General features: G+C 40.3%; 1 protein-coding gene across 6 annotated transcripts in view; it reads left to right on the forward strand.

Moving 5' to 3' along the window:
- SCML2 (Scm polycomb group protein like 2) overlaps positions 1–20,892 on the forward strand; it is a 69,496-nt gene that overhangs the window by 37,000 nt on the left and 11,604 nt on the right. For all 6 annotated transcript variants that reach the window (XM_072329715.1, XM_072329722.1, XM_072329731.1 and 3 more), the window contains 3 exons: positions 11,275–11,525; positions 15,803–15,932; positions 17,732–17,935. In XM_072329715.1, the coding sequence (XP_072185816.1) occupies positions 11,275–11,525; positions 15,803–15,932; positions 17,732–17,935 (585 nt within the window). The remainder of the gene's footprint in view (positions 1–11,274; positions 11,526–15,802; positions 15,933–17,731; positions 17,936–20,892) is intronic.

A 20,892-nucleotide genomic window follows, 5' to 3' on the forward strand; every position in this document is an offset into this window, starting at 1 on the left:
ATGTGAGTGTGAACTATGACATGATAGTGTCTGCTGGTTGAATGTGAAGGACTTCCTGATCTGTGAGGCTTTTTCCGGTAGTGGCTCAATGCAGATAGCTGAAGAAAAGCATAAGCACGCAGGAGAGGGGTTTTCAGAAGTACTCCAAGTATCTGGCAGTCTAGAAGCTGGTAGAACGCAAGCCCCAGATAATGCCTTTATGCTGAGTATGGCTAGGCAGAGTTTGACCGTTTTGTTCAGCTGTGTTTTGGAGCCATATGAACTTGTAGCACCTAGAGCATCCCACAGAAGGGAGTTTCCTGCAAGAGGGGATGACTTTTGCCTTGCTGGTAGTCTGGTAGTTTCACTTTTGTGCCTTTTAGTTCTTGTACTGAAACAGCTTCTTGTACTTCTAGTTCTTGTACAGGAAGAGTTGGTGAATACTCATTCCCTAACTTCTACCTATCTGTCATGTGTTTTTTCCTGTGTCCCCCAAACCGTATCTGCTGCAAACGTACAAAATCCTGTTCTGTTTTCTTGTACCTTGCTCTAGGATGAGTTTAATACTTCTGGTCACCTTTGTTATTCTGTACTGTTTCCATCTCAGCTCTGCCATTTTGAGCTACTAGAACCAAAAGTGCTCGGGATGTCTGTGTCTCAAAGGCATTGTTCTGGTTTCTGTTTTGTTTCCTGTTCCTTTTACAATTATTCATTAAGTTGCACTTGGAATTCTGTAGTGCTACTGAGCAATGAATTAATACTGCCATAGTAATATTTATTTTAATTCCAAGATGTTTCTTTTGTAATGCTTCACTGTTCGCAGAAGCTGGATTATTTTTAATTGCTTGAAACTGAATTTCATCTTTAACTTCCACACTTGCTGAGCAACAGCTCAGTTTTGCAAGATCTTTCTTTACTCAAAGAACTGTTTTGCATCGGTTGCCGTTGTATGCTTCACTCTTGTTCTAGATCATATATGGATGAAATGCACAAGCCCAAGCAGGGATGTCATCAAGATTTCTCTAGAGACCTCTTGACTTTGGATATGTCTATTTGTTCCTGGTCACTGCTTAATATTTTCCAATAAATTCTTTAGAAAGGGCCATGAGGATGTTCTCTCATATCCATCGTTAGTTAAGTTTGTTAGTTAAGAGACTGTTATGCGAGATCTTGTCAAATGCAAGTACACAGACTGTGTCAACTGACTTTCAGTCATCTGATTGCCTGATTACTTAATAATAATAATAATGCAATCCTAATGGATTTATGGGATGTGACTTTTCTCTACAGAAGTTGTGTTCAGTTCTCCATCAATACATTGTGTTTATCTTTGTGTTCACTACCTCGGTTCCTGTACAGTAGTTTTTAACAACTTGTACACATACCAGGTGTCCTGTCCATACTTTTCTGGCTGGGGGATTGGCATCATGTTATGCCTTTATGCCTCTGGACCCGAAGCAGTTTTGAAGACAAACTTCATAGTATTAGGTTGGACATACCACTTTTTATCCTTAAAACTTCAATGGGTTGTCTGCCCAGCCAGCTCTGCTCTTTGTTTCATCTCTGATTCCTGACCTCTGCTACTGGTACTTTGTGTCATGAGCTTGTTTGAAATCCTTGTGAAGAAGGGTTCTGATAAAGGAACTGATGTGAGCTTCCTTGGAGTGAGCACAAAGACAAAAAGAACAGTTGATCTTGTTGCTTTAGTGTTACCTTTTGCATTATTTCTGAAATTTGATCATCTCTTGGTTCCATGTAACTTCTGCTTTTGATATACTTCAAAAAGGCTTTTTAAAGTCTAGTACCTTTTGCATATTTTTCTATCAACTGTTTTTCTGGGCCAAGCATATTATGTTTGCATACTTAACTACCAAAGATTGTTATTTTTATTCTACTCAGTTGGATAATAGGGAGCTGATACTATGCCTAAGAATTAGCTGGTTTTATCTGAGACTAACGATTGACAGAAGACAGGTGACTGGAGACTGTCAGAGCAGCTTTGGTTTGCTGTTTCTGTATGAATTCATTTTACTGTTTAGTCGTTATATATAAATGCTAGTTACTTAGCTGACCCATCTTCTTGTAAGCAAAACCACTTCCATGAAAGAATGAAGAGGAGTATGTGGGGGAAAACCGTGTGGGAAGTAAGTAGATTCACCTGCGAAGATTGATTTCATTGTAAAGATCTGTATATCATTAAGATGTGAAATTCGTCTGCAGAAGAATAATCTCCCATAGTTCCCTGATCCTCCCCTCTTCTCCCAGTCTTACAAAGTTTGATCTCTGACAGGTCGAGGTGTTTCAAGAAGTAATGAAGTGGAATCTGCTCACTGTGCCTTGGAGGAGAGGGTTCAGGTGAACAAGGAGAAATGATGATGTAATCAGGGGAGGAAAAACAACATGATAATGAAGCATTGTAGCTTTTATCCTTACCCCCTCTTCCTTCCCTTCTTCTCTGTTTTTCCCCCTCCACACTATGTGCCATCTCATTGCTTTTCTCCCTGTTTTGTGCTTTAATCATCAGTGAGAACAATCTTCTTTCCTTACACTAATCAGCCTGTGATGTTAAATGTCTCTTTCAAAAAGCTGTCTGTGTCAACAAGAGAAGGACAGGCCCAAGCAGAGGTAAAGGAATGTCTTGTTTGTCTGTTTAATGATTTCTTGGTTTTTGTTTTACTTAAATTTCAGACATAATCTCAATAGTTTGTGCAGATTTTTTTTCCAGGCCAGCTGCCGGAAATACACCTCTGTGTTGCTGATAATGAAATGATGTCAAGATAACTGTATTTTCAGCTGCATTGTTCACAAATGTGCAACATCATTGTAAACTGCAGTACTGCTCTTTAAAGGAAGCACTGAAATAACTTCAGAGAGTGCTACAGTAATATCTATGAAAAAACTGTGTTGTTTAAAGTAGCAAAAAATATATATACATATATCAGATAAGCACAGTAATCCTTAAGTTTCATTATAGAAAGAAACATGTTGAATTTGCACAGTCTCATACTTCTGGAGATTTCATTTTACTCTCAGTGCAGCTGGCTTCTTTCTGTGAGCAGGTCACAGAAGTTAGGCATACAGTAGGTAGATATATGCTGTCTTCAGAACTGTAGATGAAGAATTCCGCAGTGCTTCAGGCTAAAATCTGATTTGCCACATTCTCTCGCTTACTTGGTATTAATGTTTCTTGGCATCATGCAGCAGGGTCTGGATGCTGCTGCTACAGGGCAGAAATCACTTACTTAAAAATAAAGGTTTTACCTCTCCCAAAGGTGTGACCTTATTGTAAGACTGGTTTTGTCACTATCTTAACACACTTATGAGGTAACTGTAATTCTCTTTCGAACTGCAAGTGCTCCAGGCACATCTGATTTTTTTCCTGTTACATGGAATTTTTTATTTATTTTTTATTTTCTCTTAGAATAGAACAGTTCAGCTGGAGGGAACCTTCAGAGACTACCAGATCCAACTCCTGACCATGTCAGGGCTAACCAGAAATTAGAGCGTGTTACTGAGGGCTTTGTATAAATACTCCGTGAACACTGCCAGGCACGGGGCATCAACTGCCTCTCTAGGAAGCCTCTTCCAGTGTCTGAGCACCCTCGTAGTAAAGAAAACTTTCCTAACGTCCAGTCTGACCCTTTCCTGGCAGCTCTGTGCAGTTCCCCTTCTGCTGTGAGTTCCTGGGAGCAGAGCCTGGCACCTCACTCTGCATCCCTTCATCAGAGCGCTGATGGGATCAGTGAGGTACCTCTTGGCCTCCGCTCCCCCCTGCCCTCAGCTTCTCCTCACAGAACATGCCTTCAGCCCTGTTACCAGCTTTGGTGCCTCCTTTGGATGTCTCCATGGACCTTAGTGTCCTTTTTGTGTTCTGGAGCCCAGAGCTGCTCATGATGCTTGATGTGAAGCCACACCAACAGTATTACAGCAGGATCATCACTTCCTTTGACTGACTGGCTGTGCTCAGGATGCACTGCTGGCTGATGCTGAGCCGCTGTCACCAGGACCCCCAGGTCCTTTCTTTTTGGCTGCTCCTCAGCCACTCTCCTCCCACCTGTGCCTGTGACTGGCATTGAGCTGTCCCAGGTGCAGCATGTGATGCTTACTTTTGTTGAGCTTTGTGAACAATGTATCTCATCCCTCCAGGCAGTCAAAAGCACCTTCCAGTTTAGTGTCAACAGCAGACTTGCTAAGGATGTATTCCACTCCTGCATCCAGATCATTGATAAGCATGTTGAACAGGACCGGACCTAGAGTTATCTTTGGAGAACATTGATGGTGCCTGCCTGTCAGCCAGATGTAGCCCCATGGACTACAACCCTTGAACTGTTTATAACCCAGCCTAGTGTGTGTCTGTTCATGTCACAGTTGGACAGTTTGTCCAGAAAGGTGCTGAGAGGAGTGGTATCAAGGGCCTTGCTAAAGTCCGGGAAGATGACTTCTGCTGATTTCACTTCATACACCAAGTGGGTTACCTAATATTATAGGAAAGTACAGCCTTAGTTATTTGATCTCCTTGTGATTAACCCATGTCGACTATGCCTGATAATCACTTTTTTCTTTAAATGCCTTTCAATATCTGTCAGGACAACGTTCTCCATAACTTTTCCAGGTACTGAGGTTAGACTGTGAGGTCTTTAGTTTCCTGGGCTTTTGCTCATGCCTTTTTTTGTAGTGGGTGTAATGCTGACCATCTTCTAGTCAGCAGAAACCTCCTGAGAGTCCCATAACCTCTGGTAAATTGTTGAGGGAGGTCTGGCTATAAAGTCTGCAGACTCCTTCAGTACTCTGGGCTGAATCTCAGTTGACTCCATTGACTTAGGAACACAGAGCTGCTAACAGCTGTTCCCTTACCATTTTGGTGACCATAGATCAGAAGTCGCTGCTCCCCAAGCTGTGGTCCTCAAACACTGTGGACCAGGCACCCTGTGATCTGCGATTGCTATTAAATACTAGGGTTAAAAAAAGTCATTAAATGCTTCCACCTTTTCCTTACCCTCACTTATTAGGTGACCATCTGCTTCAAGTATCAGTCCCATGTTTTCAGTTTACCTCCTTCTTCTGTTGACATGCTTGAAAAAGGTTCCTTTGTTGTCTAACACCCACCCTGGTTGCCATCCACTCTAGTGGAGCTTTTCTTGTTTTCTCACTGAGATGTGAGCTGCAGCAAACTCCCTGTTGCAACTCAGATGTTGCTTACAGAGGTCATATATTTTCTTTCTGCCTAAGTTGCAGGATACCTGTTTATCCAGGCCAATCTTCCACCCTGCTTACTTGACCTGTGGCACAAATCAAGACCTCACATCAAGGCCTTGTGAATACTAAAAGCATCAGTGGTTGTGTTACCCAGCTAGTGAATTGGATTGGGTGGATTTTTTTCTCAATCTGTGTTAGTATATATAAGCTGTATGAAGAATATCAGTGCTCTCATTCAGATCATGCCCTGAAACATAACGAATCACAGCTTTGTAAAAACTGTGCTCTGCATGTGTTATGCTTCCCCTGAAGCTTACTGCATGTTATAGTTTCATTTTGGGCCTACTTTTCATCCTGCTGAGGCTATTTGTGGAACAATAATGACAAACTGTGCAAAATCACTAATAGCAAGGTCAAGAATCTGAATGTGAAGGCTTATGCTTGATGTGTAGAGGTAGGCTTTGTCAGGCTTGACATAGCGGTGCACTTGAACAGTTTCCAGGTAACTAAATTTTGTGCTGCTTTGAAAGTTAATTGAATGTTAACTTGGTCTCTTCCATCTGAGTTTATCAACCAAATAGAGGTCAAGGTTTGTTTTTTTTGTTGTTGTATTTTACTAACAGAGTTGGCAATGCTTTGTTGAATGATGAGACCTAGAAGCTGGCTTTTTACAGTTCTTGCTTTGTGGAAGTTAACTGTAGGGGTCTTTCTAGGAGGTTGTTTTTTTCTGTTTTGCCTCACTTCTGCCAGCCCCTGTGTGAGTTATTAAAAATGTGGGGGATTCTTTTTTTTGAAAGCGATGTGTCTTTGTTTGGTGAGCAGTGGGTTTTGGTGGAGCTTACTTTGTACTTTTATAGGTATCCACAAAGATCCCAAACTTGTTCCTTAGTGTATTGGTTGTTAATATACAGATGGTAGCAAATGTACAGAAGGAATAAGCAAAGGAAAACTCACCAGTGGTGGTGCCTTGGCTGAAGAAGCTGGGGCAGTCCTCACTGGTGAGCAGTCTCCAAGAGCTGCTGCCTCCATGGGAGTCAGCCCTTAAATGAGGTCTCAGAGGGGATGGAGTCGAGCTCCACCCCTTCCGGGAGCACAGCTACATCACTCTCACCTGTGCTCCCACAGCTGACCCCACACTTGCCTCAGCTGATTAATCAGAGGTTCAGGCTGTGATTACCAATCTCCCATACACCTAGGCATTGGCCTCAGTAGTTGTTGACAACAGGGGAGACCTGGGCTGTGCCTGAGGATGGAGGTGATGGAGCAAGAGTTCTGCAGTACTGTTAAGGGAAATCAGAGGGAAAGAAACACATTGCCTCAATTCTATCTCATATTGCTTATTGTCCTGCATTTCACTTTTCAGGACTGCAGAAGGCAAAGATTGTCCACAGAAGACAGCAAAATAACACTTTTTTTTTTTTTTTTTTTTTTTCCTATTTAAAATACTGGCAGAAATATAAATAATGGATAGAAACAGCGTGTATTACACATACTTTCATATGACTCTCTTCTTCTTCAACTGAGATGTGAGCATGTACGTTTTAGTAATGCTTAGCAGTAAGCTGTTTTGAAAACCTACTAATCTTTTCCACCTCCTTTCTCAGTTTGTCAAAGCTATCACAATAAATACGCAATGTATTAAAGAATGCTAATTTTATAGTTAAAATTCAGGGCTAGAATTCAAGTAGCGTTCCATTACTTCCACTATGGAATTCTCCCATGGATTTAGGGTAAGTTGCTAAATCTCTTTGCCTCCATTTTATTAATCTGCAGATGAGAGTGGGCCAGGCTTTTGCATTCTCAGTAGAACGTTCTGCTTCATTCTCAGGCGTGTGAACTATACTGCATTACAAACAAAATAACTCCTGTCTTGAAAGAAATGACGATCTAAACTCTGAATTACTTTTTTACTGTCCTAGTAGGCAGCTTCACGTGAGGGATGAATGCTGTTCTCACACATATGGAAAAATGGGTTCCTACCTTCCTTCATGCAATTTTGCTTCAGATTTCTTTCTTTTCATGTAATTGCAGCTCTCTGACACTTAGTGAACAGTAGATTTGAAATGTTAATATTACAAATTGGAAGATTTTTTTTCCTTGGTGTTAGTTAAGGAGCGAGAGGGAAACTGTTGCTATGGATTATTTGAGGGAATTTTAATAATTAGAATTGCATGAGAGCTGTCAACTGTTGCATCCCTTCTCAAGTGCTGGAGCTGTTCCGTAGCTTTGGATTTCACACTTGTCTTACATATCTGACTTATTCCAGCGAGAGGACATGAAGGATAACATTATGGAGTCCAATTTTGCAGTCCTGCATGTGCCTTGTGTTTTTTTATTTGTTTTTTTTGTTGTTTGCTTGTTTGTTTTTTGGGTTTTTTTTTGGTTGTTGTTGTTGTTGTTGGCTGTTTTTTTCCTTCCACAAGCAGGAATTTACTCTAGTGTAAAATCTAATCTTTCATATCCATTTCATGGAAGTAAACGTGGTTGACTCCAGTGGATCTGCTTGTGCAAAACTGGACTGAATGGTGGTAATACTTCTTAAGGTTATTGGTTTTGAGGTATTTCTCTTAAATGCATAGGATACAAAGTTTATAGGTGCCGGATTCTCACAGGAATTGTTTTGGACAATAAAATGGTAATGTTTTGAAAGAGCAGTCACTGAAGTTTTTGAGAGTTCTTTGCGTATTGCATGAGTGTACCCAACTGTAGCCTTTGCTAGCTTGACAAAATAACAAGTTCTCTTGTGGCCTTTGAAAACTGTGTTTAGTTGTTAACGTTGCTATGTTAAAGGATGTTTATGATCTCTGGTTATTGAGGACACCAGTATGGTTTCTGGATATAAATAAGAGACTTGGGAAAGAATGCCATGCGATGCATCAAACTCTTGAAACTTGAGCAGTTGATATTTTTGTAGAGGAGCAGCATGAAACAAATGCTTTATTTTGTTTGTGCAAATGAGAAGACTATTGTGATGCAAAGCAGTATCCTGAAAAGGCAAATGTACTTTTTTTTCTGTTGTAAATATCCCAGCTAAATAGTGCAGTAATTGCAAGCAGAGCTTGGCGCTTTTTCTCTCTATTCTTTTCATTGATATATTTTAACAAGTTCTCATGAGACTATTAAAACATCTTAGTTTTTGGAACATGTGGTCTAGTGGGGATAACTTGGTCTGCAGATGCAGCGGGTTGGCAACTAGCTTTTGCATGTCTTTTCATTTCCCACTAGATCCTCTGACCCAGCATAACCTTTGGTCTCCCTCTGAAGGCTGGGGTGAAGGAAGCATGAGCAGGTGACTGATGATCACTGTCAATACAGCCTGCAGACAATATGTGAATTACTTTAGCAGTCTCCCACTGCCCCCCTCCTCTCTTAAATCAACAAATGCAAATAGCTGCCTCCTCATTTGCTGCTATCTCAGGGAGGCTGCCCAGGCAGCATGGGCTTTGTTGTAGTCCTGCGTGCTGAAAAAAGCAGATTCAGCTTTAGTTAGAAGGAAAAAATATCAAATGGGACCTGACCCCCCCCCCAATGGTTAACGCTGCTAATATTTGGTCCTTTGGCGTATACAGGTAGGAAGATGCTGTGCTAAGAATACTTGCTGTGTGTATTTCAAGAGGGCGGCCTGAAGTGGTTAAACTGTTTGCATTGTTAGTCTTTGTCTGTAAATATCCTTCAGGACGGGAGCAGGGATTGCTCAAAATATCAAAACTCATACCCATGCTTGTAGGACCTGTTGACATTGTAATTTTCTCTGTATTTAGTGTATGCTGTATTTACTATGAAGGAATAGAAATACATTTGCTAGATTTCAGCAGAGGCACAAGGAATTTGTGAGCCAACAATTACAAGTTCACTATGGTTTAACACCTAGTAGTGTAGCGTGAAAAAATAAAAACAGCTGTATTTTGCATTCATGTAAGCATAACACGTGTAATATGTAGTACTGTGTAGTACAGCATGTAGTCGATACTGTTCTGCTTTTCCAGAAGTACTGATTAATGCAGGTTGTCACTTGGCACATCAGAGATATGAGAGTAGTGTTTTGCTAACAGTTGAATAAAGTTCTTTTCAGCTTATTTTAAGCTATCATTGCCTATGAAAATACATTTTGGTATAGGAAAGTGATTACGTTCCACGTTGAGAAGGTGTTCCTTCTAAGGTACCTAGGGATGTAATGTCTGTATTTAATGTATTAGGATTGCAACCAGTCATAGTGGGGGAAAAAAAAATGGTTCTGAACTGCCATTTAGGAGTATTAGATTAGTAATCGAATCAGACAAATCACAATGTTTGTAAACGGTCCTACAGCTTTAAAAATGGATGTCAGTAGAACTTGTGTTTCCTGAGAGTCTGCTTGGAGTATGTAATTCATTCTTACTGTTTTATTTTCTACTGCGAATACTTGATAACCATTAACTCGAATGAAAATTCAGAGCCAAAATAACAGTTACAAAGGTATGTACTGAACTGTTCAGGTGACTGTCACTCAAATAGCTACGTGTTAAAACCATTGCTTAATCGCTAAGTATATTCTCCAGATCTCATTTCAGATGTATCTTTGAGTTTTATCTGCTTACAAGAAAGTATCAATGCACTAATATTCTAGGGGAAGAATTACTACAAATTCATGAAAACCCAGGAAACCAAGTACTTAGAAGCCCCCTGTGTTCCAGTTTTAGACCTCAGTACTCCTTTGGATCGGGCACTGGTGACTCACACAAAGCCCACTTGAACCCTAACTTGTAGTGCTTCTGCATCATGTCACATTAAGCTCATGGTGTTGATAGTTAGTGTGGATCATGGAGTTTTTCCTGTATCAGCAAGCTGCAAAAAGCAAGTGGTAAAGACAGTATGGTACTAGAAAACCAACTAAGTTAAGTGCCAAGACTTCAAATGATTTCAAAGATGCTGTATTTTCTCCTGTTCCTTTCCCATGCTTCTCATAACAAGGGTGGTTTACCATCACAAAAATTCCCAATTCCATCTTCTTACCTCTCCTTTAGCTGCTTCTACATCTGTCTGTCCATCATCTCTCAATCCAAGAAACAGAATGTAGTTCTTTGTGGACTTGGTCATTACTTTGTGTTGGCCATAAGTAGTGTGGTGCAGGATGTCTTCTCATTGAGGATATCTTCCATTTGACATCCTCCTGGTGTTTTAATCAGTCTGTTGTTAGAGGAATCATTACAGTAAAATCGTTAGTGCTTCAGTGAAGGGAGACGGGTGGAAATGACAGCAGACTAAGGAGTTTTGTTCAATGAAATCTGATTACAATTTGCAGCTTCTCATCAGATTATAATGCAGACACATCTTGTATGTAGTGGATCAGATTTTTATTGGGATGGAAGAATCAACAGAGAACCACTCCAATGTTAAGATGAAATAGAAATGACATTTTATTTTTGCTTCCAAAATTAAAACATAATTAATATATATATATATCAAATCTGTTCCAACTATAAAAATCTGAGTACAGTTATGTGGACTTTCTAAACCGACGTCTTAGACAGATGCTGATGAATGATACTTTGCCTGTCATCAGTTTCTCCTCTTAATTGGATGACTTCTCCATTGCTCAGAATTGGTTTGTAGCTTACTAGAAGTAGTTGGCATGTCTTGTAATTGTGGGAACTGCACTGGGAGGAGAGTGGGTGTATTATGGGCTGTATACCTTGTGAAGTATTATGATGGCCTTCTTGATGAATGGTTCTTTATCTTGTGATCATGAAAATCATGGGAAGCATTCATAAGGTGAGTGAATTAATTCTTTTTTATTTTTATTTGAATGGTTTCTTTTCTTTTTTTTTTTTTTTTCCTTTCTTTTTCTTTTTTTTCCCCCTTAGGAAGGTCCCTTTAAAATAATGGGTATAAAGAATTATCTGTTTGGCTTTAATGAAATTACATAGTTCTGTGCCAACCACTGGGGTTCAAAATATCCAAGTAGTATTTATTTTATAATGTAAATTGTGTACTACACTCTTTTTTTTTTTTTTTTTTTTTTTTTTTTTTTTTTTTTTTAAGCCTTTATTAGAAAAGTTGCTTTCCATCGTTCATTTTGAGGTTTTCCCCCCCTTCCCTTTTGTTTTTGTTTTTCCTCAGTTTCCATTACAAAGAGCAGTGCAAAAATCCAATCTTCCCCTTCCAAAGTGACCCGGCGTTCAATGCAGTCTCCACAGAAATCTGCTCCAGTACCAGCGCAGCGGGGCAGGAAACCAGGTCGGGGCAAACCCCCTGGACACTCTACAGTTCCCAAGAAGGGCAGGTCTCCTAAAAATATTCCCCTGACCAAAAGCAGCTCTCATACTGAGAATCTTAAAACAAGGAAAAAAAGTTTAAAACCTGCAAAAAAGGTTAGTCCTTATCTACTACTTTACTTTATATTGCAAACATTTTGTAGTGAGATTATTATTATTATTATTTTAATTCGTTTTCTGGCTTCTCTTCAGCCTTCAGGGCTCTACTGTGTTCAGAAGTTGATTACAACAGAAAGTTTAGAATAGCTATTCTGGAATATCTCAGGATAAACTGGGATTTTCTCATTCCAGTACAGGAGTACTGATCTAGATTGAATTATGGATGTGTTGTTGGTACTGAAAAATACTATTCTGGAGTAGCCATTTCCAGTAACATCCCAAAAACTAGGGGGAAACCTTTAGGCTTTTTAGTCTGGGTTGTTTTATTGCTGTAGCATATGCATGCTTTTCATTTTTTTCCTCTCATGTTAAACAACAACAAAAAGATTAGGAACAGTGAGGATTTTGGTGAAAAGTTTAGGCATTGTAAGCATGCAGCGGGATTTGATAAACTAATCTTTGGGATACCCCCTCATCCAGGAGATCTTGCATGAACCAAAACGCTTGTTTTCAGGCAATGCATTTCCTCAGGTGTGAACCTGAAAGACACCCTGCCTTGCTCCCTTCAGAGTCTGAGACATGGATGGTGGTCAGCCATCCACACACACCCTGATTTCCAAAAGTTGAAGTTTTGCTTTTTTCTTTCCTCCAGTCTGGGTCACTGTGGGCTCGTAGGAAATTGCTTGTGGTGCACAGGAGGGGATGAAGTAATGGCATGAGTATGACTTTGCCCTTCAGTGTTGGTTGGTGTGAAGCACTAGTGAAGTGTGGTATTACAGCGCACCTTAATGGCGTGAGGACAAAAAGAGGTGATTACTTGATTGCAATGATGGCTGCAGGGTAAGGAACAATCCTGCAGACTGGAAGTAGAAACCGTGCTGTCATTTGCTGCCTGTCCATCCCAGTTGGGCATGCAGACCAGTAGGCTGCTGGGGCAGGTGAGCTCCAGCTTTAACTCCTGCTTGTCTGAAACCACAGGGAGGTGTAGGTTACAGAGGTGAAAGCTGCTCCCACACAGACTGAGATCATGAGTTGGCTGTTTTCCATAAGGCTTAGGGGCTTTAAAGGAGATCATTTGAACACATTTTCTTATCTTCAAGGAGATACTCGGCTATGGCAGGATGTGCATTTTGTGTAAGGGTTTTGTGCTCCTCTGTCTCTTGTGAAAAAAGCTGGAAGATAGTTGCAGGCATCTCACCTTTAGAAGAGGCTTCTGGGCTTTAAATGCTGGGTGATGGGAAGCGTCCTCTCAGAGCACTGCACTTTGGCACCTGTCTGTGTGAGGTATGGGGCTTTGCTTGGGATTGGGGGTTACTTTGGGTAGTTCTTGCAATCAGGAAGGGAATCTGAGCAACCTTCACATGCATCTGATTTGCTCTGTAGGACCAGTCATCTAAGCATTAGACTTTGTAGTATCTTGAGTTTGAGACACCTATCTAACGTGGCATGTTACTATTGTAACTTTTGCACTGAGAACTTTACAACTGGGCTCCTTTAGGGAAGCCATGGAAAGCTTTTATTGCTACGGTATGTGGTAAGTATGTGGTAAGGTGTCCAAGATATTACACATATCTGCTCTCTTCTTTGCAGTGCTGTACTGCAAAGGGTGAAGGGAGGAGAAACTGCTTAATGGGAGTTCTGTATGTACTGGGTATGTATGATATAGAGTGACACACAGCTTGTGAATTTCCCAGTACGCACACAAACATAGTGTTAGTGATATGCACTCAGATATTTGAATGCAGTTGTTTGTTTTAAGAGAAACAAAAAAACCCACCTTTTCAGCCTGTGTGGTTGTCCTCCAGATGTGAACTGGGTTTGTGCTACTTCAAAACCTGTGTGTTTAGGGAGATCAGTCTGGTGCTTGATGAGATAGAGATTTGTTTGACTTCTTAAATCTCACAGTAAAGAGGCAGGCTGGGACTCCTTGCCTTTTTAAGCTTGTTACTCTGCGGTGTTTATCGCTGTGCAGGTATTAATTTTTATTATACAGCTAGGAATGTTAAGCTGTTGTCATTTTCTCCCTTGCTTAAATGTTTCCTAAGCTTCTCCACGAGGATAAAAAGCATGTCAAGTCTTATTCCCATTTGTACCCCCCAGTGTGCGCTGCTTTTTTTTTCCTTTTACTCTTGTCATATTGAAAAAATCTCTTTAAATTTCTCCCATCACCTTTGAAAGTACACTTTGCAGAGCAATGCAAAGAATTCCTTCCAGACTAACTGCTTAATATCCATCTCTCAGGAAGGGGCCTTGGTCTGACTGTAGGTTGCAGCCCTAAATGTGACCCTACAAAAGCAGTATCAGTGAAGGGTGGTGAGGTGCCAGCCTGTGTGCTGAGCTCTGTGCAGACATGCAGTACTGGTGTGCCCTCCCAGCTGGCAGGACCAGCTGGTGAAGGTGGGTAGGGGCAAATGTGGTGAGCCCAGCTGGGAGTACGGCCTGCTTCCTGACATAACCTGGCTGCTGGATTGCTGTGTGCTGCTTGTCACTTTGGGATTACAAAGTGAGAACCTCAGCTGAGCAAGCATCACATGCTGTATTCCTAAAATATGCTCTTCCCTCTTTCTGGAGGAGAAGGTAAGAAATGGCTGGCTAGCCTCCCCATACTTATGTGTTCATGTGAAGGGTAGACAATTCTTCTGGCCTACAGCTTAGTGTTTACATTTTGTTTTCATGCTACATTTCTCCCGTTCCCTCCTTTTTCCTCTCAACTCAACTGCTGGCATTTTGCAGCATGACAACAGACAGCTGATCCCCTGGAGAGTCCCTTATGCGGAGAGGCTTCAGGAATGCCAGGCTTCAGATCAAAAGCTCTAACTTCCTAACTGCATTGTTGTTCTCTGTGTTAAGGATGGAGACCTTTCTGTTTCCCAGTGTTAAGATGCATAGGCAGTCTCTGACAAGTAATACATCACTGCTTCAGAGTTTGACCCTTTCCACCTCGACTCATTCACAGCAGTGCCAAACCTTGGCAGTCTCTCTCTTATGTTTGCGGTGATCCCATCCAGTGCCGTGTTGTCAAATAATTTCTCTTTCCAAACCTACCTTCTCGGATCTGTAAAGAGCACAGAAATTTTCTTTACTGTGCGACAGACTTTAGGAAAGAACTACAGTTCTTAGTAGGTGTTGTGGAGAAGTTAAGCGCTACTGCTCTTTGGAAGGTGTGTATTTTGATTGCTTACCAAGTGATTTGTTAATGTATTATTTAGTAAATATCCTTCTCATCCGTCCATTACACTTTTATTACATCACACTTCTAAACTGAAGCTTTCTCTGGCAGCTCGGCAGATTTTTCTCTTCACTGTAGATCAGTGTTAGCTATAAACTCTTTTCACGTGAGTATCCAGGTCTCTGCCACCTTGACCACACTGGCTAATCTATTCCTAATTTTTTTTGTTGTTCAAGGTAGAAAATGAGGATGTAATATGTTCTCATGCAAGAATAAATGGGGGAGGAAGAGGTGAAGAATGTTCTGCCAATTAATTGCTTCTTTTATTTCCTCTTTTTTTTCCACAACACATCAGAAGTGCCATTCTAACGTACTCCTCTTTTCTAAACCCCAGCCCAAACTAAATTGCAACATATTTTTTTTCTCAGCTAGGAGGTAAGACAGTGACTGATCTCTCCATCTTTGCGCTACAAAATCCATCTGTCTGGTATATGATAGGCTGCAAATAAGGTTGGTTTGGGAAAGAAAAGAGTTTTGCAATCTCAAGTGACTGAATTATAACAGTAACTATTGGTTTATTTGATGCCTTGCATAGAGCACTGCTTCCTGAAAGTGTTTACATTAAGAATTTGAACCTTGTTTGTAACAAGCTCAGGGAAAATCTAAATGCTCTGTAAAGTTGGCAGTTAAATTTGAGTCAGAATCGATATGACAATGTATATACAGCCCAAATAATGTTTTGGAATTGTGATAAACCCAGGTGGTGGGAAGAGTGTGTGCAGGAAAGTAATCCAAACACCTCTTCTGTGATTCCTAAAATTCGGAAGGGTCATGAATTGATTGTATATCGCTCGTTGCTCTCCTGATCCTTTTCAACTACAAGTGTGTTCTTTTTAAAGTCATTTGTCTTCCACTACGTTGCTGAAGTAGCTGTAAATGCAGGCAGTTTCTGATCATCCTTTCCCAGACTTCATCATTTCCGTGCAGTACTTCTGTAATAAGGAACTACACACACTCAGTAGTATGATAAATGATAGCAGAAAGGTTTTGCATGCTACTTAAAAAACATTAAATACTTTGACTTTGTTTTTTTTTCTCAAAACAGAAAAAAGTCTTACCAGAGCAACTGACTCCTGAACCACCTCTTTCTTCTCCTGATGGGGACAGTGGCACTACGCAGATACTTAAAGATGGAATTAGTTTGTCTGGTGCAACTGCAGCAGTTATATCCACAGGTATGAGAAAAAATTAATGACATTTTTAGTGTGAAATGACTTCCATTTGAAGAAAATTAGTAGTGTCTTCATGTGGAAATGTGCTGCATACTTAGTCCTGTAAATCATTACTCACCTACCATGGTTTTTGGATTTGTTTTTTTTTGGTAAAGATGTGTGCAGGTGCCAGTATTACTTTGTAGAACTGGTATTTTGATGCCTGCATTATAACAAGTGCTGAGGCACAGAGTCTTTGTGCAGGCACATCTGCTAAACCTGGCAGTTTTGCTTTGTCTGAAGGAAGAAACTGTACAATTGTTTCATATCTGTCTCATTCCCTGATGTATGAAATGGGATTAGATGTAGCTAAAAGCTCATATGAAATTCTGCTTTCATGCACACTTGACTTTAATAACACAAAATGGGGATTTTGTCTCTCTTCAGTGTTCTATTAAAAAAGCAAGTCCATTTAAACCAAGTAGAAGCAATCAAGGGAAACACCTCCCTTCTTTTAAAACAAGCAAACTTGAGAGGAAATGTAACCAAATGTATCTTAAAAAGTGTTGGCAAAATTAAAGTAAGCTACTTAATGAGCTAGCTTGTTGAAGGGCTTGTAACTCTGTGATGAAACAATTTGTAGCTTGTCAATCGAAATCTCAGATCTTTCTAAAAGGAGCCCATACATTATGTTAATTCTGTTTGGGATACTTTTGACATTTAAAAACTGTTTTTACAATAGAAGTTGTCAGGCTCTTCTCCATCCAATCTTTGATGATGGATGAGGGGAAAATACCTATGTGTTTCCTAGGAAAATAAACCTTTCAGGAGTCAGCTGTTATTGAGGTCAGACAGAAGATGTCATGAAAGCTCTTTTTGCCGATTTGTATCTTTGTTTATTCATACAAAGAAGCTTCCTCCAATTTACAGACATCAGAGACTAAGCAGGTAGGCATGAAGATACAAAATCATTGAAGCTCTTCGTAGAAATGCTTCATTTTTAAAATCTGTGTATTTAACTATCCAAAATGGAACTGTAGCTGAGAAAATGCAGCAGTCTTTTGTATTAGGTATCACTTTAGATTGTCTGCTTAATCACCACAGCTTTAACCTATACTAATGTCTTGGGGGTGTTCCTGGTCATGTGGTAGTCAAGACCAAAAAGAAGAAAGAAAACCCCTTCACTTACAGCTTTTCCCCATATTTTTCTACCTCGTTGTTTCTTTCGCAAGGCAGTTTTTCATTGTCTCTGTAAAAAGTGTTTTCAGTAGTCCTGTTTGATTTCTTTCATGATAAGCCTTAAACCACTTTGCACAGTTTCCAGGTAAGTATTGTTCTTCTGTTTAGCAGTGAAAGCCAAGCTGTAGTGTGGAGATTGTACATGCGTGGTTGCTGAAGATAACAGGTATACTACCCATTATGCATACACATTGTTAATGCTGTGTGGGTGCTTCAGAATGGGCATCCATAGCAGGCATATGCCATAGGTTTCAGTTTCTTGTATCTTCTCAAATATGAGAAAAAAGAGGGCGGTAACACAGTAAGGACAGCATTTTAGAATAGACTTTTGGTAGTTCAGAGCATGTACCAGTAGTTCTTGCTTCACTGAGACTAGTGTGTGAGTAAAGATGAGCTGAAGGAAGAACACAGGCTGTGTTGGCTTTGTACATTAGCAGGGTGCAGAAAGGCTTTAGAGGTCAGGGGAGTGAATTTGAGACTTAAGAAACAATGCAATTCTAGCACGTGAAACGTGTCTATTCTGTGTGCATCAGCTGTTAAGAAAGCAGAAGTACTCTGTATAAATATGGCTTGTTCTTTTTCAGTGTGTGTTTATGTCAACAAGCATGGAAATTCTGGGCCTCACCTGGATAAGAAGAAGGTTCAACAGCTTCCAGATCACTTTGGACCAGGTCCTGTCAACGTGGTACTTCAGCAGGCTGTACAAGCTTGTGTGGATTGTGCCTATCAATCCAAAACAGTCTTTGGATTTCTGAAATCTGGCCATCATGGAGGGGAAATGATAACTGGTATGTGAAGGTGGCTTTTAACTTTTTTGTTTCTTCACTTGTTTGTGAACCTAGGGTAGGGAGGAAGAACTGAAGTAACTGCAGTGAGATTCTATCACTTTTGTCACTCCTTAAGCACAGTCAAGAATGTATGCTTGTAGACTCCTTTACTAAGATAGTCCTGGTGGATTATAATTTATATCAGTCCAGGATTTTCTAAACAATTCTTGAATCAGAACCTAGCAATAGCAAAGTTGAATTACATGTATAGTGTGTAGTTAGGTTCTTAGTAAGAAGTATAGCTTGTGCACCTCAACAGCTGCAGCTATACATTTGTCAAATAAGCTCAGTATCACCTTTATTAATTCAAGTCATTCTCATAATCTTATCCTTACAAACTATTTGTGTTCTTAATGCCTTAACCAAGTGAGTGAAAAGTTTCCAGCTAATCTATTTAGCTTCCAGGCAAGTGATTCCATGTGTTAAATTTGCTGCTTCCTCCTTTCCCCCATTCCCTGGTCTCTTAGGTCAGTGTTCATTCTCCTATGTCCTCTATTAAGGAATAGGTTTATTTCTGCTACATATTAATGCCATGCCTACTGATAAATTATCCTTACATCTCAAACTGAATAGCTGCTGTATGACATTTTTTTCCCCCTTCTAGTCTAGGAATTACTCTATATGGCAGTTAGCACATCAATTCATAATTCTATCACTGGCAGTAAAAAGACTTGGTGTTACTTTAATCTCCTTATATTAACACCAGGTGTGAAAGATGATTAGTGGAATACAGGTTTAATTAAATCCTTGTAAAAGATGTCACTATTTCGCAGTATCTAAAACATAGCATCCTGACCTGCATATAGCAGAATTTCAGTAGTCCTTGCTTATGTGTCCTCATGAGTTTGTTCACAAGATAGATGCTTCTTTTATTATATTGCTAATACCTTGCTGTGCCACATTCCATCAAGTCGGTTTTTTTCCTAACAAAATACACTGAGATGTGCTTTGCCGGTATTCTGATCGTGATTCTTCTTGAAGAAGGGCTAAATTGTAGGCCAGTGGTGAATCTGGGCTATGATGGAATAGCAGGAAGTAATTACTTTACAGAGCAGATGTTAAATAAATAAATAAATCCATCTAGTTCTGATAGGTTTTCATCCAAAAATCCTGTAGGAACAGGAATTACTATTGTAATTACTGCTAGATTCCAAGAAGCCAGCTCAGTAGTCCTAAGCTGAAGAAGCCTGTCTCTGTGGGATGCTCCTGAAGCAGGGTGCGGGAGCTCTCTCAGGTGTTACAGAGCCACAAGGCCCTCGTGGGTTTCCTGTGTTTTTTAGTCTTGTCTTCTGTTCGGCTTGTTGGCTGGGTTGCTGAGAGGCTGACTGAGCGATCAGTCAAATCTTGAACCATTTTATCAACAAGTCTTGTGGGGTGTATTTTGAGAAGAATAAAATGTGGCTTAGGTTAATGTAACACATTAAAACCAACTGTGCAGTTGAATAGGAAGGTAGGGTATATACAGGACATATAGAGTAGAATGAAATGAGAAATGGCAGAATGAAATTGTGAGGGTATTCTCTTGTAGAGTTTTTGTTTGAAAGTTGTTGGGTTTTTTTTGTATAGTTGTTTTTTCTTTGACTGGCAAGAAAAACAATTGACTGCCTCAGAGATTAAGCGAAGAAATCTAAATCTTTTGTGATGAACTTTCATGGCAAGCATTGTATTCGCTGTAGTAGAAAACTGCATGCTGGGACATGGATGAAATAATCTTGCTACAATATGTGTGAATAATTAGTGGGTTCTTTTGGTTCAGCTGCCAGAGAAAATGATTGTTTTGAATGGAGTTGAATTTAGGATTTTTTCTTACTCAAAACAAAAGCACAAACCGTTTTAATTTTGCTTGATGCATAAGGTTTCAATTCAGGCAAATGTAACCGAAGGGAAATTAAAGGCTTGATTAGCAAGCCCACTTGTGGTGGTGGTGTCAGCCCCTTTTTTCTGCTTGTAGCTCTGAGTCTATAGCATTTAGTGGGATGAAACAGTCTGAGGTTTAGATAAATCTTCTCAAGCAGGGAATTAAATCAGTCTCTTGGGTGATTTCTTCACTATCAGACAGACACATTTGTCTGATAGTTCAGCTCTCAGCCCTTTTCCTGGCTCGAGCTTGCTGTTTGAAACATACCTACACAACAAAAAGTAAAGAAATGAGAATGACTCTTCATCCCAAGGGCTGGGATTGCACAGACAAGCTCTATTCCCTGTTTATTTGGCATTAGAGGTTGAGGTTATTGCACCTCAGAAGTACTCCTTTTTATTATCAGCCCTAGCATTTATCTTGGAAGTAAGAAGCTTATGTTGTCCCCAAGCAGAACAGAGAGTTGAGCCTGTGAATCTGGATCCTACTCCTTTGCTTGGAGTTCCTGTGGTTGCCCTCAGGTGTTTGGAATACAAGGGAGCTGTGTTTGCACTGAATCTTTTTTTGTTGTTTTTGTGGGTTTTTCCCATGGTATGTCTTGGGGCAGTCAGATGGCCTCAGATGGTTCTTGCTTTATCCTCCTGACATCTCTAAGATAATATTATTCTTTTCAGTGCTTCTTCTCAAAATGAGAAATTAAGATGTGGAGGACAAGTAATTTCCCCAGGGCCATATAAGACTACCTGTGAGGCTGTTCTGAAGTTATTTGAATGTTTGCTGCAGCTGACAGTGCTACTTTGCAGTAAATATCAGGAGATCGGGCTGTGCTGGGTCTCACAGCCCATTTGCTCTCCAGAACTGGTTGAGCTCTGAACAGAAATATGCCTCCCGAGACTCCTTCCCCAAACAGGAGGTAGAGTGTGTTGTGTCTGAGCCACATGTGAATCATTAGGTTTTCATTTGAACACTGGAGTCCGGAAAAAATGTGAATGGACCATGGAAACCTGTGGGTCCAGGATTTGTCCCTGTGGTACTGGCTCTTAAACTGTAGGCACCTGCA

Source organism: Excalfactoria chinensis, chromosome 1 (genome assembly GCF_039878825.1).
Source record: "Excalfactoria chinensis isolate bCotChi1 chromosome 1, bCotChi1.hap2, whole genome shotgun sequence".
Lineage (NCBI taxonomy): Eukaryota > Metazoa > Chordata > Aves > Galliformes > Phasianidae > Excalfactoria > Excalfactoria chinensis.